The 24,225-nt window shown below is 38.8% G+C and overlaps 3 protein-coding genes across 8 annotated transcripts; 1 reads left to right on the forward strand and 2 right to left on the reverse strand.

Moving 5' to 3' along the window:
- The first annotated feature begins 954 nt into the window (after positions 1-954).
- LOC115729701 (RNA pseudouridine synthase 6, chloroplastic) lies at positions 955-8,486 on the forward strand. 5 transcript variants are annotated; one of them, XM_048275723.1, is made up of 10 exons: positions 955-1,255; positions 1,894-2,028; positions 2,124-2,378; positions 2,458-2,539; positions 3,462-3,577; positions 3,675-3,729; positions 3,845-3,956; positions 4,497-4,652; positions 5,546-5,879; positions 8,351-8,486. In XM_048275723.1, the coding sequence occupies exons 1-9, from the start codon at positions 1,035-1,037 to the stop codon at positions 5,857-5,859; spliced, it is 1,446 nt and encodes a 481-aa protein (XP_048131680.1). In that variant the 5' UTR covers positions 955-1,034; the 3' UTR covers positions 5,860-5,879; positions 8,351-8,486. The 5 variants fall into 5 exon arrangements, with proteins under 5 accessions (XP_048131680.1, XP_030516190.1, XP_048131679.1 ...); XM_030660330.2 differs by lacking the exon at positions 8,351-8,486 and having other exon boundaries at positions 4,497-4,666; positions 5,581-6,189; XM_048275722.1 differs by lacking the exon at positions 8,351-8,486 and having other exon boundaries at positions 5,546-6,189.
- Positions 6,660-10,823, reverse strand: LOC115729700 (beta-glucosidase 46-like). 2 transcript variants are annotated; one of them, XM_030660328.2, is made up of 12 exons: positions 10,638-10,823; positions 10,453-10,519; positions 9,782-9,840; positions 9,047-9,122; positions 8,881-8,955; positions 8,696-8,783; positions 8,319-8,571; positions 7,952-8,067; positions 7,583-7,838; positions 7,379-7,481; positions 7,184-7,292; positions 6,660-7,074 (listed from the first exon to the last, which is right to left on the reverse strand). In XM_030660328.2, the coding sequence occupies exons 1-12, from the start codon at positions 10,812-10,814 to the stop codon at positions 6,855-6,857; spliced, it is 1,599 nt and encodes a 532-aa protein (XP_030516188.1). In that variant the 5' UTR covers positions 10,815-10,823; the 3' UTR covers positions 6,660-6,854. The 2 variants fall into 2 exon arrangements, 1 of the variants encoding a protein (XP_030516188.1); XR_004013985.2 differs by having other exon boundaries at positions 6,935-7,074; positions 7,434-7,481.
- Positions 10,824-15,483: 4,660 nt separating this feature from the next.
- LOC115729702 (glucose-6-phosphate/phosphate translocator 2, chloroplastic-like) lies at positions 15,484-18,736 on the reverse strand. The gene is made up of 5 exons (XM_030660331.2): positions 18,097-18,736; positions 17,541-17,766; positions 17,204-17,426; positions 16,452-16,665; positions 15,484-15,853 (listed from the first exon to the last, which is right to left on the reverse strand). Exons 1-5 carry the CDS (start codon positions 18,610-18,612, stop codon positions 15,842-15,844), a joined length of 1,191 nt encoding a protein of 396 aa, XP_030516191.1. The 5' UTR covers positions 18,613-18,736; the 3' UTR covers positions 15,484-15,841.
- Positions 18,737-24,225: the final 5,489 nt, after the last annotated feature.

Here is a 24,225-nt window from a genome sequence, read left to right on the forward strand (position 1 = left end):
TTTTTAATCTCATCGAAACCTCAAAACTTATACAAACGATTCGATAATCCATTATGTAGGACTTCCTTTCACAATGACTCTTATAAATCTGATGCGGCTTTTTTTTATGTTTGATTCTATATCAAGTTTTTAATGGCCGTTGTGGACAAAATACCTACAAAATGTATTTTTGGGGTCACCGATACAAATCTTTTTGTATCGGCAAGAAAAAAAAAAGGTTTTGGATATTAATGTCTTACATAATTTTTTTTTAGAATTTCTGTTGTGATTTTCCCCCGATAACATGGAATAAGCAAGAGATCATCTACCAAATAGCGATGAGCGGTATTTATCGGGCAAAACTTCCATAAAATAAATAAATAAATAATGAGAAGCCACAAAAATGTTTCAAGGATCTGACTATTGTATTTCTGATGAACTAGGAAATCCCCATACGAACACGAAAATCAAATCGATTGGTAAAACCAAAAAACGTCTAGACAAAAAAAAAAAAAGCTTTCTCGGATAAATAACGGTTCTTATCGCTTTATCGATAAGTAAAAAAAATTAATTTTAATTAGATGATAAATAAAATTAACCGATATCTTGTGAGGCAAATTCCACATACTGTTGAGAAAAAAATGTTCGTTGTTGTGTCGGAAGCTATTTATAATTTTCCGGAGAAAATAAGAAAACTTTCTTGCACTCTTTTGTGACTATAAAATTTCGCTTTCAAACTTTTTATTCCAATCTAGAGCACAATCTACTGTTAAAGTGAAAACCACATCCTTCTTTTACTTTCCAAAGCAACATATTACAAGTATTTTTTTTCAAAACTTTTATTCTTATTGAGAGATTTTATTTTCTCGAAATAAAGTACGTTTTAAATGCTGACAATGCAATTTTCATTTTTACAGGAAAAAAAAAAAAAAAACTAAAAGCAGTTTCCGTGGGCCTAACCTTCGATAGAAGGAAAGGCTTATCCTAAAACCCTTCTCTTCCCCTCCAAAACTCAAAACACCGGCGTCCAATTCAGAAACTGCGGGAACGCGAAAATGAGGTCTCCTACTCTTGCTTCCAAGTTCAGCAATGGCTTGTTTCTAGTGAGCTGCAGGAGCTACGGTCGACCTGTTGCCTTATTGCCGAACCTAGCATCGTCACCAGCTCGCCTCGTCTCCACTTCTTTTCGCTCAAGAACTGTAAAGGCCGCAGCTTTCGAATGTGATTTCTCTAAATCAGACGTTGCCCATGCTTCTTCGCCTAATTCGGTTAATGGGTATCTCTCCTTTCTTTGTAGCTTCAACTTTGTGGCCTGTTCGCCACTTTAAATGGACCAAGAAAGACCTTTTGTTTTCTGTTTGAAGTTATGTCTGAAAGAAGATTTGTTTGGAATATGAATGCTGTGGAGTTTATCTTCTGGTGTTTACTATATGCTTGAATTTAATTCCTTCATGGACAATTTGACCGGTACCTAGTAATAAAACTGCCCGTTCTCTGGCAATCAGTTTCAGCCGCTGGATAAGCTGAAGCACATGGTTCTACAAGCTGCATAACATCCGTCCCGAATGGACATTATATGGTCTATCACTCTGTCATCTTGTAAATGACTTGGTTGTTGATGCTCTGTATTCTTTGATTTCTGAAGAGTTGTCCTGGGTATCATGACCAGTCGAGAGCTTTGAGCATTCTTGGGCTTTGACAAAGTAAAGAGTAATTAAGGGGCAAAAATAGATGAAACTCAAAAAGTCAGGTTGTTATTAACCAATGTCTGTTGCAAACTGTCAACCGGCCTGGCATACCAAGTGTTGAGGAAAACTAAAACCCAACTCATTTGTTACAGTGGGAAAATCTTTTCCGTTCTATTGTTTTCTGGTGACTTCTTTCAGCTATTGCTGATGATTAATGTTTTTTCAGGTTGCAGGAGTATGATCGGTTACTACCTTGCCCCTCACATAGTAGTCCTCCAAGAATCGAACACTTGGTTGTACCCGAAGAAGGAGAAGGACCCGTTTTAGATTATATCCGTAGAGCTCTGGATCTTCCTCCATTGTGAGTCTTTATTCCTTGCCTTTTGTATCCAGTTAATGGCATAATACATGCAAAACAGAGTGGGGTGTTAAATAGGAAATTTCATTCTTTGAAAGGTTTATTGCAGATCTAATCCACTTTGGAGCTGTACATTATGCAATAGTTTGCCCACAACCTCCACCGACTGCTACTCCAGAGCAGGTCAGAGTATTTAAGGAAGTTACAAAGCCATCGGTTTTGAGAAAGAGAGCATCTATCAAAGGGAAGACTGTAAGAGAAGCACAGAAGACATTCCGAATAAGTGACCCTGGGCAGTTTGTTGAAGCAGGAACGTACTTGCGAATTCATGTTCACCCTAAGCGTTTTCCAAGGTAACTCATCAAAGATGATCATGCTTCTGATACATTTATTTCAACTTAGGTAACTTTGTGACACTTGAACTTTTATCAGGTGCTATGAGATTGATTGGAAATCAAGAATTATTGCTGTAGCCGAATCCTATGTAGTTTTGGACAAACCTGCTGGTACATCTGTAAGCTATCTTTCACGAAGTATCTTCGGAATTTCTTCGATCTGCTGTCAACAAATAGTTGTGGATTCACAAAACAAGGAGTATTGGGGCCATGTTCCTGTTTTGGAGTTTGGGATTGTGGTGTTGCCTAGCTTTTTATGTAAGATTAATGGAAGAATCCTAGTAGATGAGAATGCGAGGCGGCTTCATTCATTTTTCTATGGTCTATAGTGGTTTTGTTATACTGCCAATGATCATGCAATATATAATCTTTCTATATTTTATTCTCTGTTTGTGTTATCCTATTTCATAGCCAGTTACTCTCCACTTGGAACAAATTTTTCTGCCTTTACTTCCCTCTCTGATATTTGAAGACCATCAAGACGGGATTTATGTAACTTGGGTCTATAGATATATCAAGTTGTGAACAACTAGTGAGATTGATACATGTGCCTGTAGGTCACATGGTCTGTCAGCAGAAATGGAAGCCTTTTTTTGCGTAGGGTTGAGCTTTTATACTAGTATCTGCTGTTTGCATTATTTCCACTGGATGAATATAGCATTCACCAGACCTTTTCTTTAATCGGAAAAGAAGTTATGGAAAAAAGAAATTTCAAATTGTAGAAATCAAACTATCGCTTAGCTTTCATTTGACCTGCGTTTGAATGAGGGGCGTGTGTAGCACACAAATTGAATTTCCTGGTTAGAGCAAAATGGTGGATTGGCTGACTTGTCTGGGCATTAGACATACTTGACATAGTCAAGTATTGCACTTATGAGCTTGAGTTTCTGGCTTAATGTCCTAACTCAAAGCTTAATTGAACTGTTTCTTTTCTCTCGAAGGGAGTTTTTTCCCTCTTAGTTATCATCATTATATGATAGTTTTATGATCTTTTCCTGAATTTTCCTTCAGCCCCGTCTTCTATTTTCTCTACATGGATAGGTTGGAGGAACCACGGATAACATCGAAGAGACTTGTGCAACTTTTGCAACTCGTGCTTTAGGACTAGTAGAACCGCTTAAAACTACTCATCAAATTGATAATTGCTCAGAGGGATGGTAAGTTGGCAAATTTCTCTTTCTGGCATTATGCTGGTTCTATTTTTCTCATATTAAAAATTGTTGATAGTGACCAGTTGCTTTAAATCAATTGTAGTGTTGTGTTAGCCAGGACAAAGGAGTACTGCTCGGTTTTTCATGGTAAAATCCGAGTAAGTTGACCTTATTTAGATCTAGCTTTTTCTTGTGATGGGGTTTCCCCCTAATGTACAGGTTCAAGTCAGTCCCTACAATTTGAATTTATATTCTTAGATGTCTTGTTGCCAGGACAAAAAAGTGAAGAAGCTGTATCTTGCTCTTGCTGCTGCACCCACGCCCCTTGGAATAATTACACACTACATGCGCCCAGTCAACATGGCTCCAAGGCTTGTCTCTGAAGGTAGTAGTCTTTGGTGTTTGGCACCATCCAGAAAGAGTTGGTATTTGTAACCCAACGAGAGATATTAAGATGCTTCTACCATGTTTGGGCAGGGGATTTAAATTTTCACTCTTTTGTCAATCTAAAGCGAAGTGAGAAGTAGTGGGAGATGGTATCATCTGAAGGAAATGAATTGATCAAACAATGTATATGAACTGCACAGACTTTTGGTGTTTGATTTCCAATTACCCAACTCAGTTGGAAAGTCGTTCTTATTCATTGCATCTGCAATATTTTCTTTGCTGGAGGTTGTAGAGTAATAAGGCAAAGACGCTTTCCTTATATTCCTCAAAAATGGTAGTAGAAACCTAATCATGATGCTTAGTTTGCATGCATGGCCAATACATGGACTTCTATGTTGGGTTTTTTGTCGCTATGCTTATTTCCCCTGTTGTTTCTCAGAAAGCAACATGTACGAAGCCTATTGGCTTTTCCTGTTTGCTATATTTGTGCCCTTTTGAGAACCTAATGATGTAGTTTCTTTAATATCTTGGCATCCAGAGTTTACAAAAGGATGGTATCTCTGCCAACTTGAGGTCATGGAATGCAAGGAAGTTGCCTGGCCAGACTCTATTGTTGAAGCTGAGTACTGTGTTGAAGACTGCGGGTGGACCAAGAAGAATGTTGCCTATGAATGCAAAATTAACCTCCTGACTGGTCGTACTCATCAGGTTCTCACTGTCTCTAGACATTCTATAGTCAGAATGATCTTTTTTGCTTCACTGCCTGGGTTTCTTGCATTGATTCTAGGGAAAATGTCAAATAAAGGCTTGAAGTGTCCTTATTTTCTTAAATAAGGGCCTGAAGTGGATCTTGTTTTAAATAAGGGCTTGAAGTGGCCATATCAGCTCAAAGAAGGGCCTGACCTCGCCGGCCAAAGGGCATTTTTGTCCTTTACATTTTCGAAATTTTTTTTTCTATTTTTCCTTTTTTCTTTCTTTTTTTCCTTTTTCTGTGTTCTTCTTTTCCTTTACTTTTTCTTTTTTCTTTTTCCTTCGGCCATCACGGAGCCTCGTCGATGTCTAGCAGAGGTTGCCCAACTCAAGTGGTTGTAGCCCTTGCTCGCCCAGCCCAGCCCAGGCAAGTGCAACCCTCACCCGACGTCTGCGAGGGCGGCTCTTGCCCGGCTAGGTGAGGGTGACCCTCGCTCGAGGCCCGGCGATTGCCGGGGGAGGGAAGAAGGAAAGAGAGGAAGAAAAAAATGAAAAGGAAAAGGAAAAGAGAAATAAAAAAATCAAAAAAATTAAAAAAATATACTTCGATTTTTTTTATACTAAAATACCCTTTCTCTAACTGTCGGAATAGTCACATGCTCGCTGGCCGGCCAAAAGTCTTTATTTGAGATGATTTTGCCACTTCAAGCCCTTATTTGAGATGATTTGGTTACTTGATGCCCTTAGAGAAAATGAGGGCACTTCAGGCTCTTATTTGATTCTATGCACCTTGAAGAGTTAATTATCAACAAGCGACATTCATACTTGAACATGTTGAACCAGTATTGTTCTATCTAGAGCCTGATCTAGGATAATTCTGTTTTTGGCTCGCAGCAGAATTTAAACCTAACATTGGAAGGCTTATGATGCAGATCCGTGCCCAGTTGGCTGCCTGTGGTGCACCAATTGTGGGTGATTCTGCGTACATGCCAGCTGCAATTGCAGAGATGGTTAATCCTGGTATCAACCCATTTGGCAAATTTAAGAAAGGATATGCTAGTGAGGACGACAAGGCAGCTGCTGTAGCGGAGTGGGTTGCCCAGCATGGGAAGGAGCCAACTTTAGCGATTGGTCTTCAAGCGTGCCAAATTTCGTGGGACGATGAGGAGCATGTTTATGAGGCTAGAGATCCATGGTGGCGACGAACATAGCTTCTTCCTGCTGCTACTTAGTAAGAATCAGTCGTAATGCTTATATTCCTTGGTTCAGGACAATTACGCACGTAATGACTTATTTCTTTTTTTTCTTCTGTGGCCCTTCTGCATTATAAAAGAAAAAACAGTTCGTTTCACAGAAGCCTATTGTCTTGTGTACTTATATATTAGTTTTCAAATCCCCTTTTTTCTTGCAACATTGATTTCGGCTGCGACAATCATAACTGACTGTTTTGACTTGTTGTACTAGCTTTCGTATTACTACTGCTACTGCTACTACTACTAGCACTACTAATTATTATTATTATTGTTGTTGTTGTTGTTGTTGTGGTGGTGGTGGTCGTCGTCATTTTTTGTGGTGGTGGGTTGTGGGGGAGTTGGAGTAAATCCAATCTTTAACTGATGATTTTAGCCTTATAGAAAGAAGAATTGTGAAGTTTATTGACTCATTGCAAAATTTTCTTCATGCCATTCTTTTATAGTTGACAGTAGACTCAGTAGCTGGTGAGTAAAAGGACAAATATGGAGAAAGGAGGCAAAATTAAGGGAACGAGAATCTTGTGGCTGTATTTCTTTTTTCATTTTTGCAATACAGCCTCAAGATTCTTGTACCCTTAATTTTGTCCCCTTTCTCCATATTTGTCCTTTGACTCACCAGCTACTGAGTCTACTGTCAACTCGTTATAATTTCTTTTTCATATTTCGGCTTCCCACATTTAATGTACTTCTCGAAATTCAAAGTGAGTCTATGGAAGCCTTTCTAAAATGTTGCATGTGAAGATAAATCATGCCATGGATGTTATCTAAACATGCTGTACGATTCAGTAAATATCTTGGATACATTTTTGTGAGCAGGTCACTGTATGAAAATAAAATAGAAAGGCTTTCCTTCTCCTAGATAGCATGCTGTAGATGAGACATAATAGTAATTCTGTTTTCTTTTATTGGTTCTGGAGCCTGGAAATGTAACACAGCAGCAGACATTAAGCTGGTCAATAAATCTGCTGGAGATTAGGATGGTCTGGATGTATTATGGTTCTGACGTTGTGTTCTGTGATAAACCGCTTATACGAACTTGCTGACAGTTTGGGAGTTCTCTTCAATGTGGTGAAGTCGACATGGTAAAGTCCAAACCTCTGTGTATATCCAAATTCCCATTCAAAATTGTCGAGCAAGGACCATGCAAAATAACCCCTCACATCTGCTCCTTTCCTGATTGAAAGGAAGAAAAGAACTGTGGATTATGGAAATGAAATTTTAATGTACCCAATGCTCACTGCTATGATAATGTTGTATTGTCTTGTCATGGGAACTATCTTACCTCACTGCTGAAACGAGAGCACTTAAATAGCCGGCCATGTACTCTACTCTTTTCAGATCGTCCAGGGGCTTTTTGTCTTTGAGTTGGAGGTCATCCTCTTCACCATAACCTGAAGAAGAAAAAACTTATCACTCATGACAAGACTGTACCAGAATATTGTCCATTGAACAGTCTTAGCTTGCGGCTCCTCTTTACCATTTTCTGTGATGAACATTGGGGTGTTGTTATACCTCTCCTTGACATAGGTTACCATATTCTCCATTCCTTGGGGGTAGACGTTTAACCACTCTAGGTCAGTCTGCAAATTGAAAAAAAAACTTAAGAAACTATTCGACAAGTTAACATCAATATGATCTTCTTTGCTAACTGAGTCATTTGTATGGTCCTGAGGTCACTTACAGGTTGTCCTATGGGTACGCCGTTCTTTTTTGAGTTTTGTTCGTAGTAACCTTCTGTCTTGGTGATTCCTTTACCTGGTTCACAAATAGATAAAATGCAGTCCTTGACATAGAAACTTGTGTAGTGATTGACGCCGATGAAGTCCAACCCATTCTTCAGTTTCTCCTGGTCGCTTCTTGAAAATTTGGGTAAAATGGGTCCCAGAATTTTGATCATGTCCGTAGGATATTTCCCAAATATTATTGGGTCCAAAAACCTATGGAAGGCATAAAAATCTAGCTTAATCACCCTTGGAAAGATATATAGTTGGTTATTTGCTTGTTTTGAATGGCGTTGAAGGTGATCTTGGGTTAAATATGATGTCCTTACCAGCTCATAAAGAAAGACATTGCTCTCTCTGCAGCTAACTTGTCTGCTGATGAGTTGCTGATGGGCTCGAACCATGCTGCATGTATGACAATCCCAATGATGCCGTCTTGTTCCTTCTGCAATTTCAATTTGCTTTGTTGAATGACTTATTTTCATCCTACTTGATATAAACTTCTATCAACGAATATTCCCTTTTTGTTTTTTGATTTTATGGAAAAAAGCATTTCCTTTTCCCAGTTATGAAATCTTATAGCATAAGAACAGGAAACAAAGTATCCCGAAAGTGCTGCGCAGCTCATTAGTATTCATCACTTTCTTAGACTAAATTGCTCCTTGCATGTTGAAAGTCTTATAGTGATGCTGATACCTGGTATTTTGTCCTGTAAATGTTGACTGCAGTTGCGTGCGATAAGATCATGTTATGGGCTGCTATGAAGGGCTCCGTCTCCGAATTTCCAACTGTGCAGTTTCCAAATGGAGCAGAGCAATGGGCAGGCGGAAATAGACCCCAGCGGTATGCTAATGTTGCCTGGATGTTCGGCTCATTGAAGGTGACCCAATACTTTACCCGGTCTCCAAAGTACTTAAAGCAAATATCTGCAAAATATCCAAAATCCTCCCTACATAAAAGAAAAAGGAAACAAGTGGATTTACTCTAGTTTCTGAAGAAATTTCCTTTCGAAAAATTTCCATGTTCTTCTACGTTGTTATTCATGGAGCTTAATGGACGTTAGAGTCACATACTGTGATTTTGGACTGAGCCAACCTCCGTATCTGTCCTCAAGTTCTTGTGGTATGTCGAAGTGAGTCAACGTTACAAAGGGTTGTATTCCTGTAACATTAGAGAAGAGGAAGATTGTTATCTGCCAATGACGAAGGTTGTCATCAATTGGTTTTATGTGGGATTGATGCTAAGAAAGGAAGTGTACCCTTTTGAAGGAGGCTATCGATGAGTCTGTTATAGTAGTGTATTCCTGCCATGTTTACTTCTGCAAATCTTCCCTCTGTTTACAATTGTCGGTAAACACAATTGAATTTCGAATGAAATCTCAGCGAAAAGGGGAGCAAGAAGAAGGAAGAAAAAGAGGGACTTACTGGGAAGAATTCTTGCCCATGAGATTGAGAAACGATAGCTGTTCACTCCAAGCGACTCCATAAGCCTTATGTCTTCCTGTTTTTCATTTGTCATTCTTTAATTAAATCTGTCTGTAGGTAAATGACTTGTCAATTGAGTTGATTAGACAGTAGGAGTCATCTTTTTTTCGCAACTTCGCTTCATCTCAAAATCCGAAGTGCACCCAAACTTTTGTGGCGATTGGAACGACCTTTCAACGTTTTAGTGCAGTGAAAGAGACATCAAATTTGTACTAGTTTTGGCCCTCGGAACCAGGATTCCTGCTAGTTAGACCTAAGGGCCAGACGGCCAACTTCTCGAGCCTTCCAAACCCGAACACTAGATCCTGGCACCAAGGTCCTCAGTGGCTGGACCCTGGTCCCTAGAGGATGTGCCAGGTCCCATCCTCGGGGTCGGTGGAAAGAGCTATTCTTTCATGCTGATTCATATTCACTAATCACGTGCGCCGGTTCGGTCACTTCGATAAGCCTGGCTGGATAATCATGTGGGTTAGATTATTCAGCCAACTGGGTATTGATTCTAGCTCTACAATGAGGTCTTTATTCTCTCCACAAAGCTACAAGAACATAAAGTCACATAGATTAAAGTAACTATTATGTGATTTGCTTTATTCTCCCCGCTTTCAATATGCACGAGCCCTTTGTACTGATGCACAGAACATGCTAATCTCACACAATGCATAAACAAATGATTACCAGATAACGATGATAGTGGTCCACGGCGATGTCGCCATTACTTCCATCGATTATGTTACCTGCAAATCCAGGCTTCTGAATTATTTGATTAATTTGTCTTCATGTTCACACAGAGTCACCTTGTTCCCAATCAACCATGCTTATATTGCTTCATTAGGTGAAGAATGTCTTTTCATCAGCTTGTCATACAAAAATTTCCTTGAGAAATCGTAGGAAAATTGTCTGCTCAAATTTGCCAAATATTGAAGATATCTTACGCGTTTTTACTTCTCGAGGACTGAATTGAAATTTATCTTCTTCAAACTTGGTTGTACATTGTGGATCCTTCTCCCACTACTTCGCCCAAGAAAGAGATAAACGTCCTACTTAATAACATAATTTCTTTTCAAAGTATTCCGTGATGCAGTTGCTATGACTCAAATCTAACATTTTGTAGCAGGAGTGGAGCCCTTAGAAGAACGCTAGACGGGTTCGCTAGTGCCGGTCCCCTCTCCCCTCTTTTTCCTATTACCAAAAGGAAATTTCTTTTCAAATCTAATCTTCCGCTGAATTTCTAAGCTGTGGACAATGACATGGGGAAGAACATGTGCACTATCCTTTTCTGCCCCTTTTCTAGATGAGCAATTTATGCAGTTTGATACATTTGAGCAAGCAAGAGAAAGCTACTTCACCTGGTTCATGAGCAAAAACATCCCAGTTGCTGGGACCCTTCCCATCACTCTTGTAAGCTCCTTCAAACTAACCAAAACAACAAAAGGGTCAAAAGAAAGAGGACTCCAAGAAAAAAAGAAGAAGAAGAGGAAACATCATTGGACATATGTAAGCAGAGAGGGGAAGAGATGAGTCAATTGATAACCTGGTAAGAAGAAGAGGCCGTGCCAAAGAGGAAGTTGCTGGGGAGTGATGATGGGTCTTCCCTGGCCTTGAGGGTGTTGGAGGAAGTGAAGAGTGGAGCCAAGAATATTAACATGAAGAAGATGGCTTTCTTGAGTTGAGAAACCTCCATGCCCTCTTCACTTTGAAGCTCTCTCATGTCCTTTCAAACAATATTTATGGGGCTTGAGAGAATCACTTTTGAGAGAGAGAGTGAGAGAGAGAGAGAGAGAGAGAGAGCCAATCGTGATGATTAAGACAGATGAATAAGGACCACCGAATTTTCGAACTATAGTTTAGTGGGAAATGTGCAATTGCTGTCGCATTAGTGCTAATAATATGAAGTCATGTCAGCAGGAAGGTTGTCCTTTTCCCATCATGCTTGCTGTTGTGCCCATTCTCCCGGGGAAGCCATTTCAATGTGGTTCACGTGGTGGCGCAGAAAACCAACATTTCAATATACTTTTCTTCGGATTCCATCTGGATCTGTATTCATGTGCGAGCAACTTCTCATGAGCAAATGGAAGCAGGAAGCGACTATCATCGCTAGCGACTCTCGGGCTGTAGCGGCTCCGAAAAACTTGCGCGAGGTCGGTGAGCTCATCATGCAAACTCCACAAAACTGCGGGTAGCCAACGGCAACTCACTCCGCATGAGGATTGAATGAGTCGTCTCAAAAACCTCGTTGCCCTCCTCAAGATTTTCGACTCGTGCCATAATAGAAGTCAAATCGAGACCGAGAGATATCAGTATGGTAGTAGTCTGCATCGACAGGAGCTAATGTCAAGCGGAAGCCTACGTTCAGGATTCGAACTCGTGCTCTCTTTGAAGACAAACAAGAGCTAGAAACATCGGGCTAACCACGCTCCAAATGATTAATTTTTTTTTTAATCATAAGTGAGAGCCTAACTCCCAAGGTTATTGACATATATGACACAACTTTTTGGAACTCAAAGATTAAAAATATTGAGTGTAATAAGCTTGCAAAATATATTATTTGCTCCTTTCTAACCAATAAATTTGACTCGGAACATTGATATTAAAAAAACACAGTGTGAACTTGATTGCGCTGTGTAGCACGGGGGGCAACCCACCCATCCGTGGTAACTACTGTTGTTAGTGCATCACTTAACGTTAATTATTGCCAAATCTGGCGTTCTTCATATTTATCACGATCTTCTCAGATTTTAGATTTCTTTAATAGATGGGAATTGAGGATCATTATGTGCTCCTTTGAATTGAATATCATTGGCTAGGCCAAATGATGGTACCTTTTGAAGAAGCCTCCCCCTAAGTAGACAAATGGTATATGAACTTTGGTCTCATGTGCAATATTGTCCATGATTGTTCAATGTGATTCCTGAACTTTGATAAATTTTCAGTCTTAGTCCTTGTATTATTATATTCTTGGATTCAATCTAGTTCCCTAGAGACTAAATTGAACATGTACTAAAAGTTCAAGGATCACATTGAACAACTTAGAAGCACATGAACGGCATTTTATATTGGGTCAAAATTCGGAGTCCATTTATGTTATTTTCCCGAGAAAGATAAGGTAATTTCTATCCCGCTTTGGCTAAGACATTCTTTTTCATAGCTGATTGACAAAAAATTCCACCCTCTCTTCGATTTTGATTTATTCTTTTACCTTGCGAAGCGAAAAAAGTTAACCTATTTCTACCGTTCATCAACTTCACAATATAAATGCCATCATTACTTCCAACAAGACATCATATCATATGACCAATCATCCTCTTCTCACTTCGCGTGGAGAAGGTTGTTGATTTTTATTCATGGTCCCATCTTGAATCACAAAAGTTATATAGCAGATTACAAAACAATTACACAATTAATTGTATATTTTTTAGTCAAGTATTTTGAGCACAAGTAAATTTCAAAGCTGAAAATTAAGTTTCAATCTTACCCATTTTGACCCCGTGAGTTTTCTGCCGGAACAAATTTCTAGGTTTTCAAGGATAAAGATGACTCATACTTTAGGAAAAATCATTAAAAAAGTCATAAACTTATTGTAATTATATCAATTCAGTTCTAATTTTTTTTTAGCCAATTGAGTCCTAAATCTTTTTCACTTGTGTCAAGTCAGTCCATTTAGCCAGCCAACACCGATGTGGCCTTGTTGGCGCTGACGTGAATATTTTTTTTATAATAATAATTTATTCTTTTTATTTTTATTTTTTTGTTCTCTTTCTTAGTTTTTTCTTTCCACCATGGGTAGTGAGTTCCGGTCTCGCTTGCTGGCCAGAGTAGAAAAAAAAAAGCAATAGAAAGAAAATAAAAATAAAAAAAGAATTATCAGTATATTATTAAAAATTTAGCTTATTTTCATGGTTGTACAGGAAAGAAAAGATTAACAATGACTCATAAAACTACCGACTCTTTCAACATCAAGACTTCGAGTTTCTGTCGACAATGAAATGGAGGGTCACTGTTTTTTGAACATCATGAGGGGACAATGGCTGCAGAACTTGGGTCCAACGTGGGGAATCGAGTACAAGGACACTTCTAATCAAATTTGGTTTTGAAGGGTACATTTTAGGCAGTTCATTGAAATAGATACTTCTAATCAAAATGAGCGCCAAAATAGTCTTATCCTAAATTTTTTTTTTTTGCCTTGCCTCACATGAATACAATTGGGATTTTCTAGTTGACATGACTAGCAAACCATGTGCCAACCATGATTTTATCTTTTTTTCATTAATGCAGATGTTTAGGTTACGCGTGATATTACTTCTGGAAGCAAATTTTTGCTCCAGAAATGCTTCTGGAGCAAAAGTCTGTTTGGAAATGTAACTATTGATATAGAAATTTCATTTGGTAAAAATTTTTACTTTTGAAAGAAATTTCCACTTCTAAAGTTGTTTTTCTCCCAATTTGAGAAGTTGAAAAAAAATAGTTTTTCTAACTTAAGAAATACTTCTTGCCACACCCTCTTTTTATTACGCGCTCACCCTCTTTCGATTATACCCACATCCATCGGCCTCCGCCGCAGCGGACCATCGCCGACCGCCGCCCATTGCCGACCTCCACCCACAACCACTACCAACCATTGCTCGCCTCGCCGACCATCTCCGATAGCCAACCGCCACCGACCTCCGCCGGCCGCTGCCCATCGCCGGTCGCGACCGCCGACCACCACCGCCGCGCTAACCACAAATCATTAACCACCACCCACTACCGGCCTTCGGCGCCGTAATCATTGCCAACCGCCGATCTTCGTCGGCCGTGACCGCCACCAAGTGTCGTCAACCATCAACACCGCGCCGGCCACCGTCGTCGAGTCACCGTCTTTGGCTGTCGGAGTAAAAAATAAATAATAATTTTTTAAAAAATTAAATAATAATTTTTTAAAAAAATTAAATAATATTTTAATAATAAAAATTTTTTTAAAGAAATTTAAAAAGTTCAAAAATGAAGTAGAAATTTTTCGGCCGCCGATTATAATTTTTCATTGAATATTTTATGTTAATAATATTTCAGAAGTAGAAATTTTTAATAGTTAACGAATTTCTCAAATCAGAAATAACTTCTAGAATAGAAGTAGAAAAATCAACTTCTGCTTCTGAAGATAAGTAGACAAATCAACTTCTAGCCAAAAGTTGATTTCTGAAGCAGCAGTGTTATCATGCGCGCCCTTAGTCACCGCACAAGAACTGTTGGTGGGGAGTTTTGGAGGTTGTGCTTCCCATAAAACAAACATCTTGATTAATGTTTCGTGTGTACCGTGAAAAATGAATGATTCACAAATTATTTTCTCAAAAGTGATCATGTGTATCGTTTAAAATAATTAATCAATAAAAAATATTTATATTATCAATAATTTATGTTTAAATATTTTCATGGAAAGATAAAAACACTTTTCGTTCATTCATTTTTGTAAGTGGCATAAACAATCATTTTTGTAAGAAATATTTTTCAAATCATTCATTTTCGTGAAACAAGCAAAGCCCTTAACGTGGATAACATTTTCAAGTAAGTTCTCTAATAATCGAATTTTCCACTCTCTCAATCGTACCCAAGAAATGTATGGATTTTGCAGGTGCACGACAACGAAGGAATAAAACGGTTTCGCACCTCGATTCGATCACCGATCGCATATTATGGATTTTGCAGGTGCACGACGACGGAGGAATAAAACGGTTTCGCACCTCGATTCGATCACCGATCACATATATACGTATACACACTTAGAATCTGTTTGGTATGACATGTTCTGGCTTTTGTGTTCTTGTTAATCCGTGCTCTGGAACTACAACATCTGGAAGCCATGTAAGATGCTAAAAGCTGTTATTGGATCAACCGTAACTTTGGAATCATAAGTTTCTGTACCCACGTTTTAACAAAAGAATGTCTTTCCATTGGGTCTAACATCATGCACTTGATGAGGAAGTCTTGTAATCCTTGAAGCATTTTCCCATTGCCCTAATTTCAATCGAAAGATCAAGAAGATCTGAATCAGCAAAACCGGTTTTCACTCTTGAACCAATCCCATGATCCAAACCCAATGATCAACCCTGTTTCTGCTGGATTTTAGTCTGCCCAATAATATCTCTACATGGCCACAAAAGTTATGCATATGCCAATGATGATGCAAAGCATTCAAGGCCCTTCACGCCCAAGACAGCACAATGGAATTTGACACCAGAGGCAGGTCCATCCCACATTGAGAGTACACTGCAGAAATCAATATGAGGATCTACAACCTTCCCCTTTCATTTCTTTGGAGAATGCATATAAGCATAGGCTATTCATGAGCACCATTCAGCCTTTAGAACAAGGGAGAAGAAAAGGTAATATCTTGAACAGAAGAATGCACAAAAGATGAGTGAGAGATCATGAATTTCATTTAAGAAATCATGCTATTCTTATACTGGGAATCAACATCCGCATGCTCTACATTTCACTCTTAGCATTACAGCGCTTACAGACGTACAGAAACAGAAACTATTTTCTCTGTCTAATTATCTACTAAGACAAGATCGTGGACGATATTTCGAAGCGTTAGGAGGGCATGCTTCATCAAGCGGAGTGGCACAAGTCATTAACTCTCCAATGATAGTCAGTCCATCAGTAGCTGCCAATTCTTCCAACCTGTTTGCTTTCCTGTTTCCTCACAGTAGTTTTCTAAGTCTGTCCAGAGTGGCAACTGCAAAGTCTCTCTGCACCCCTTCATTGCTTAGCCTGCTCATAGATGAAGATGATATATCATCAGCCATATGAACAACTTAAAGCGCTTTGATTGTTCCACATGTTGCATATTAAGACTATCCACTGGGAAAAGGTCAAGCAGCTCTATAATTATTAAGAATTGTCGAGATGCATGTCGATAAAGGCGAGCTGCAGAATTAGCGTCTACTGACAAACACCAATCTTTATTCAACCAATTCAAAAGTCCCACTTCAACATTTAGACGTCACGATAAATTCAAGCTTGAAGATACTGAAACAAAGTCGACTATGCTCAAGATTTTAGCCTCCGAAAAGGAACAATGAACAAAAAGCCAAGAAAAATGTTCCTCCTTGAGAAAAAGGTCAGCTGAAATGATATTCTGCTTTTAGACCAAGCATTTGTGGCCCTAAAGTAGATTGAAAGGATACAACGGAGAATGAAGACATTTAAGTCAGTATGCATCCAAGTTGCAAAAGACAGAGCAACAATGCATGCAAATGCACAATCATTTCTCCACATAGTATCAGAGCATCATCAATTATCACATGAAAAGATCTTCAGCCCACATAGATTTTGATTAAAATGAATAGATCGGGGAGAGATAATGTACCTGAGAGTAGAGGAAGGTCCCCAATATCGCAATGGCAGCTCCAAGGGCATTGATAGGCTGGACAGGCGTATGGAAGATGATGATGGACGAAACGATCACGGAAATCCGCTTCATCGTGTTACCAATGCTAAAGGTCAAGGGAGAGATCTGATCGAGGGACATATATGAAACTTGGTTATACAAGTGGTAGAAGACGCTTTGAGCCACGACCCACCTGAGACAATTCAGAGCCACAAATTTTTGGTTAGCGAGACATCAGTAATAAAGTAATCGCCTTTAACCTCAAATACACATGAAGGGGACATTTCTAATTGTTGCTTGTAAGACATTTCGGGATGACCAAACGAACAGGAAGCACACACCAATTTTGAAATTGCCAAACAATAGATTTTAAAATATAGATGAGGAAAAGGTCCCACACATTCTGTTATTACACAAGAAACTCCTTCCAAAGGAGCAAAGACCAATTAAAACAGAACAATGGCTACAATACCTTCAACGCAAAATGGACAACCATAAGCTCAAGAAAGATTTCCCATTTAAACCAACTAGACCATGAACAAAAGAAAATACTGTATTGAAAAACAAAAATCTGACGATCTATCAGCATGTAGTTATTTCAAAGCAAATTTTCATTCCATCAACTACTGCATTCTCATCTACCAGACGCCCTGACATACAACAGATCCAAGCACGGCTAATATCAATCAATAAGATCAATCAAAAGCAGATAATCGAGATTTTGTGCTCACCAGACAAAATTGGGTCCGATCTGAGAGGCGGCCTTTTGCCAACCAGCAGCCCACATCTGAGGGCCCTCCATGGCAATTGCAAAAGGTGTGAGGATCAAAAGGGACAACATAGAAAGACAGGCATAATAATTCATCCCGCTAACTGACTTCCCCTTCATGCCTTTCTTCGAGAAGATGTTCCGGAACACAAATGCCAAGTTCGAGATCATAGCGCCCATAAATCCTAGAAGATACAAAACAGACATTTAAACTCAGTTTATAATCAATCAACGAGGAGACTGAAATATCACTCTAATTCTCGCACAAAACTTCAACAGCTGAGGTACTTTTTGCTTACCAGTCATGTTGAAATTGAGCTCAGTCACGGCAGCAAGAGCACATCCTCCAATGATTGGCAACAGAGACAAATAAACAGAAAATGGGAATGTCTCGCCCAACAAGAACCTTTGGACCAAGACACTGAAAGCAGGCTCTCCACTCTTGATGATGTGAGTGAAGGACACTGCAACTTTTGACATGCTTACAGTTGCTGCTACATGTCCAATTGTGTGAGCCACAGCCACCTACATAAGATAAACCATGATTCAGATACCAAACTTGAAACTTCATTTGCAACTTCATTTGCATTTCCCTTTAAGTAGATCATAATTCATCAAAAACTGAAAACTGGTTCTGCCCAGGCAAAATTCATGAAAGATTCATCCTTTCAAAACAGAGCGGCCAGAAATTGAATTGCATGAAACAGGAAGATTGAAAGCTAACATTCTTAAGAAACTTTCAGAATTTGAACATCTGGATTAGATGCCAGACTATTATAACTGAAAATCTTCAACCAAACACAACCCAAATTTCATAAGAAAGAAAGACAAAAAAATGAAAGATAACAAACTCACCGGCAATAGCATCTTCCAAAACTCAAGATCAACTTTTGGGGTCTCGGCGACTTTAGTCGCCCAAGAAATCAGCATCATCGAAGAACCAGCAGCGAGCGAGAGCGTGGACGTGAGCCACGGATAAGGGAACGCATTCAAAACCTTCTTGTTGTATATATTGAACACCACATTCAGAGCCCACCAAGTAGCAAAGTACAAACCGATCTTGATCCGCTGAGCGGCCTCAGCCCGAGCCTGCTCGTCAGGAAGCTCGATGTTGATCTCAAGCGGCCTATCGGCAGCTTCGTAGGCATTGCACTCGATCTTGCGCTTCTGGGGTTTCGTCGCCAATGGAGAGAACGTCTCAATTGAGGAGATGTACACGGGTTTCTGGGGAGAGACCGCATGATTCAGGCTCAGCTGCTCATTCTTAATGATGGGTACCGGAGAAAGCAGAGGCTTGGCAACCGAGCGCCTCTGGGTCAAGAAACCAGAGGACGTGAAGGGCGAAACTGCGTGCCTCGCTGAAGAGATCATGGCGGCGCTGGCTCGTGCGCTTGCGACGCGGGAGCGGCCGAACACGAGAGAAATTTAAAAAGTAGAGCGGAGAGGAATCGAGAAAAGGAGACAAATTTGGGAACAGAACTCTCTTAGCTGGCTGACTCTTGGGAGTACCGGAGAGGGAAGAGCTTCGACGGCGGTCGTTTCGAGATGGACAGAGCTGAGAATTGCTTCTCTGGTGGCGGAGAAAAGCTGGCAAGATAGGGGAGAGAGAGTGGAGGTTCTGTGAAGACTGTAAAATCTTAGCGAGGATTTGATAAAGAATATGAAATCTCGAGGAAGGAATTGTAGCGAGTGGTTCTTGTCTAGGGGAGGGAGTTGTGAGTTGGTCCGAGGGAAGAGAAGCGGAATGGTTTATATAGGATTTAGGGAGAGACAGGGAGGGAGAGACAGGAGGAGACAGGAGGAGACAGGAAGACAGGGGTGAATGATCATGTACCGACGTGATGATTTTGGACAAGAATATCATTTCAATTGTTGAAATGCTAATTATTATTGTGATCGTCGAAAAATAAAAAAAAATAAAAAAGGCATGAAATATTTTTATTTTCTTAAAAATAATGAGTCTGAAACGGATCTTATTTCAAATAAGAACCTAAAATACCATTATTATCTCATAAAAGGTCATGACCAAAGATATTTTAATCATTTTACTTTTTTTTCTTTTAATTTTTAATTTTTTTTTTTTTTTCTCTTCCTTCTTTCCGATGATCGATATCGGGTGAAGGTAGACAAGCGGCAAGGTCTGGACAAGTCGAGAGCGGCCCTCGCCGGCCTTGCTTGGGTGAGGCGAACCTCACCCCGCCTAGGCAAGGCCGACGAGGGTGGCCTCGCCTACGTCATCGTTTGATATTGGCCATTGGTGAGAAAGAAAAAAAAAAAAAAAAGGGAAAAACTAAATAAAAAGAATTAAAAGATGAGGATGCCCTTGTAGAGATCTTTTTTATTTATTTATAAATAATTAGAGCATCTCAAGTTATTATTTGAAACAAAGTCGATTTGATGTCCTTATTTGAGAAGCACATCAAATTTTTATTTGAAATTTTCCCTTGAAATATTAAAAGAAGGTGGTTTCTTTAGATATGGTACAATGCCAATCAATTCAAAATTGATGTCAATCGCACAATTTCAATTAACTTCGAAGATTTACTTTTATTTTTTAAAATATTGATGAGGATGCGAATATAATGGTTCGAGGTAAATAAGTAAAAGAGTCCTAAACGGACGGTGGAGCGTGGACCTGTCTCTGGTGAAGTAGTGACAAAAATTAACCATGGTAACATTTCTTGTCGAAACCTCGGGATATCCTTCACGGGTCGCTTTCATATGTTGATGCTTCTGTCTTATCGTTCTTCTTGCTGTAATGTGTAGTGGGTCTGTTCACACGAAAGGGGTTTGTCATATCGTAATTTGATGGTGCAATTAATATGGGATTTTTTTCATGGGAAATAAATATTTATAAAATATTTTCCATTAAATAATCGCTTGTATTATTTATAAAAATAAATAAATAAAAAATATTTTTACCGTTTGTAAAAATGTTAAGATATAAATTGTTGTCAATAATAAGAACTTTTTCCATGCACTAATCATTTCAACGGGTACAAACAATTACCTTTCCGCGAAATAAATGGTCTCTTAAGAAGATGAAACTATAATTAGATTATGGGAGTTGTCATGCGTAGAGACTCGATAAATCTCAATAAAATTTTGAGATGGATTTTGAAAGTTACTTTGGCCGTGCAAGGTAGTTTTTGGAGTACATAAAGCCTGTTGTACGCAATTTACTTTTGTGAATTAGCATTTTCACCAAATTTCTATTCTCTTGGCAGAAGAAGGAATATACCTTCACATGGAGTCAAACTCATTTTACGTCTAAGTCCAAAATCACCCTGCCTCTCTAATGAAGCATGTCATTTTGGAATATATCACGTCGACAGCTGAAATTACTAAAAAGATTCGAAACTTGAAAGTATTGAGTTCCCCTTTTTGTTATAAAATGACAAAAAAAAAATCGTTTTGTAAGTGTAAATCCTAGCTAAAAAAACGTAAGCTAGCATTAGTAGTTTTGTCAACAATGACTATTTAAAATCCTACCCGGCATCGTCTACACATGCTACCGTGTCGGATCTCCAACGACCATTAAACTATGATTGAATGCATTTTTGAGTCGTCGGTGCGAGTTTGAGAAGAATGGCGAGACATAATAAAAATTTAGGTAATTGATATCTCACGGAATAAAATTTTTAGAAATTTTATTGAGAATTTTCCTTTTCTTTAACGCGGGTCAACCTTTGACGATTTAGGTTGCCCGTGAGCTCCATGAATAGAATTTGATTCAAGATTGATGGCAGAGAAGGAGAAGGAAACAAGCATGCAATTTCCTGGCTGGATTTTTTTTTCCCTGCCCCGCCAAAAATTAATATCGGCCAGAAAAATACAAAAGAACACGCCATAAATTCCCAAATCAAAAATACAAAAAAATAAAATAAAATAAAATAAAATAAAATAAAGGCTGACATATTTTTTAATTTCCAATTCAAACCCACGAGGATCGATGTGACCCTTCTCTCAATTCCACACCGCAAATTCCATGCAGCTTCTACTGTTAACACGAATGCGAAAGACAACACAACACCCTTGTCTATTTGCACTTGATTTTTAGTACCAAGTTGTTGTTTTTTTTATTTTATTTTGATTTGATGTTGATATTTGCAAGATGGACATCAAGTTGCTTGCCAGTTTGTGTGGAACAACTTGATGGAAGTGCGCGAGATATTTTCCAATTTCGGGCTCCTATTTCCGGGACGTGCGGTGGGGAAGCACTCAGCAATCGCTTGTCAATACATAGAGCATGAGATGTATGTCTTCTTGTCATGATGTTTGGGTTTGATTTGTGCACGAGGTGACATCGATATTTTTGGTCACGTTCCGAGCTCGCCGACCCAACGAGGTTTAATTCAATTTGAGCACATTTATGTCGTGATATTTTGTCGTGCCCATAATGGCGATTTTAAATCTCGTGGCGTAGACCGACTATACATCGGTTTCGTGCGAGTCAATATAGTGGTTCTGCACGCGAAGAGAACACTCGTGGGAAAACAAAATTTGGAGGAGAACAAATTCATTGGATGCAACATTTTTTTTTTTCCGTATTTGACATGGCAAAATGTAAGCCGTGATTATTAGAAAGACTTAAAGTTATTAGAATAAAGCGTTGTTAGACATATATGACATACTATAGGACTTTAGCCTGGTTAAGTGTTTTGTGAGACCACAACTAAAATGAAGGCCTAATTTAATATTTTAATATTTCAAAAAAAATCACAATAAAATAGGATTAATATCACAAAAAGTCCCAAACTAATATATTTGTAACAAATTTTCCCTAAAATATTTTTTTAACCACAAAAAATCTCAAACCGGTACATTCGTGACAATTTTACCCTAAACCGTTATATCTATGACATATTTACCCTCCGTCGGTTTTCGTCAAATCTAACCATTAAAGTGCTAAGTTGTATGATATGTGGTAATTGACGGATGTACTAGTTTGAAATTTTTAACCTCTATTTATCACATGTGTATTGATTTGAAATTTTTCGTAGTATTAATCCAATTTAACGGAGGGTAAATTTGTAACAAGTATACTAGTTTGAGATTTTTCGTGGTAAAAAAATTATCTTAAAATAAATTTATCACAGGTGTATTAGTTTAGGGTTTTTGATGATCAAAAAAATACTTTGAGGTAAATTTATCACAATTATACTAATTTGAGATTTTTTGTGGTAAAAAAAATATTTTAGAAAAATTTATCACGGAAATACTAGTCTGAAGTTTTTTATGATATTAACCAAATAAAATAAAGCCTGTGAACGTCTATCAAATTATTCCCAGCCGGGGCAACTTGATTTTGATCTCCCAAAATTCCCTGTTTGAAATGAAACGATCAACATCAAATCAAAATCAAAGCAACTTGGTACTACAAATCAAATGAAAAAGGACAAGTGCTCGGTGTTCCCAAACTCTCTCCTGACCGTGTACTTCACACCAAAGTGCAGGGCTCCCGTCACTTTCAATTATAACTTTCTAACACCAATGTATTGCCTTTCTCATTCGCATTAGATCGCATTAGATCGCATTAGAGTGCTAGTTGCATGGAATTTGCGGTTTGGAATTGAGAGAGAGGTTACATCGTTCCTCGCTCTCGAAAATTTGCAAGAAGTTTGACATAGAGGCGGTCAACATGGTGATGGACGTGGTCGGTTTTGAAAAGGCAATAAAAAGTGGAACAAAAGGAAAAAAAATCTAATCAATCATAAGCCTACTATGCGGATGCTAATTCAGTCCTAAATTTTTTAATTTTATCAATTTAACGGAATTTCAATGTATGGTCATTTTTCGCTGAGAATGCGTGACGGAGCGGTCTTGTCATCGTTGCTGGCTGTCCTACACGTGACATATCACCATGTCGGCGAGTTCCGGCAAAAATTGATTGGAAATGAAAATATTGGACTTTCACGCAAAGGCTAGAGCTAAAGTGACAAAATAGAAAATTTTCTCAAAGTAAAACCAAAATATCATTATTAAGTGGATGGAGATTACATGTGCTTTTAGGGTATTGATCGGTGGTGACAATGTGTCATTGGTCTTGTCAAAGAGCCAAAGGTGATGCGAGACAGTTATTGCTGGGGAGAACGGCACTAGCATCCGGTGATCAGAAGCGGCGGCGGCCCCGTTCTCCCTGGATTGATCAAAATACAAGGGGGAATGGTAGGTTGTTTCATTTGATTTGTTTGGAGTTTGGTGGAATGTAAGGTAAAGGAATGGTCACCTGACTCTCCAGAACCAGCAAGTAGTATTCCGTTCCTTTGGGCATCCTCTGCAGGTCATACCCAACATTCTCCAACAGATACTATGGTCCCCATTGGGCATATTCTGCAATAATTTCTTCTGATAGTGTAATGTCGCTTGCATCACACTTGGACTAATGGCTAGAGGATTCTGTAACTTGTGTTTCTTGACCTACTAAGTGTAAACTCTTTCGATCATAACCTTGAACGAGAAAGACTGAAAGGGTTTTCCGTTCGGTCGAGCTTTGACTGTGTGATGGCGGCTGTTTTATGTTTTATTTTTAAATTGAAAAATGATCTGTCCGCCTTTGGCTGGGCATCCAAGCACCTAAACGGTTAAATTAGGTGTAGAGCAATTCGGATCACTTGTGTTTCTTGAGATACTAGTGGTGATTCGAGCCTAGACCTAGAACGAGAAAGACTGAAAGTACGTTCCGTTAGGACGAGATTTGACAGTGTGATGGCAACTGTTTTTTTTTTTTTAGGAGACCCTATATTGAATCGATGATCTGTCTGGAAATTTCTCAAATGGTTAGAACCTATTGTACTTTCAATTTTTATATTCCGATGTAGACGTCTTTTTGTACACTCTGTTTTATTTTTTGAAAGTAACCAAGCTTATGTGCTCCATGTTAGGAATGATATATATTTTTTTTCCATGTGTCCGTTCAATGAAACCTTTGTTTATGACGAACCGGGGGTAGGCGGAGGAAAATTGGGTGAGACCATTGGCGAT

Source organism: Rhodamnia argentea, chromosome 3 (genome assembly GCF_020921035.1).
Source record: "Rhodamnia argentea isolate NSW1041297 chromosome 3, ASM2092103v1, whole genome shotgun sequence".
In the NCBI taxonomy this organism is placed as follows: domain Eukaryota; kingdom Viridiplantae; phylum Streptophyta; class Magnoliopsida; order Myrtales; family Myrtaceae; genus Rhodamnia; species Rhodamnia argentea.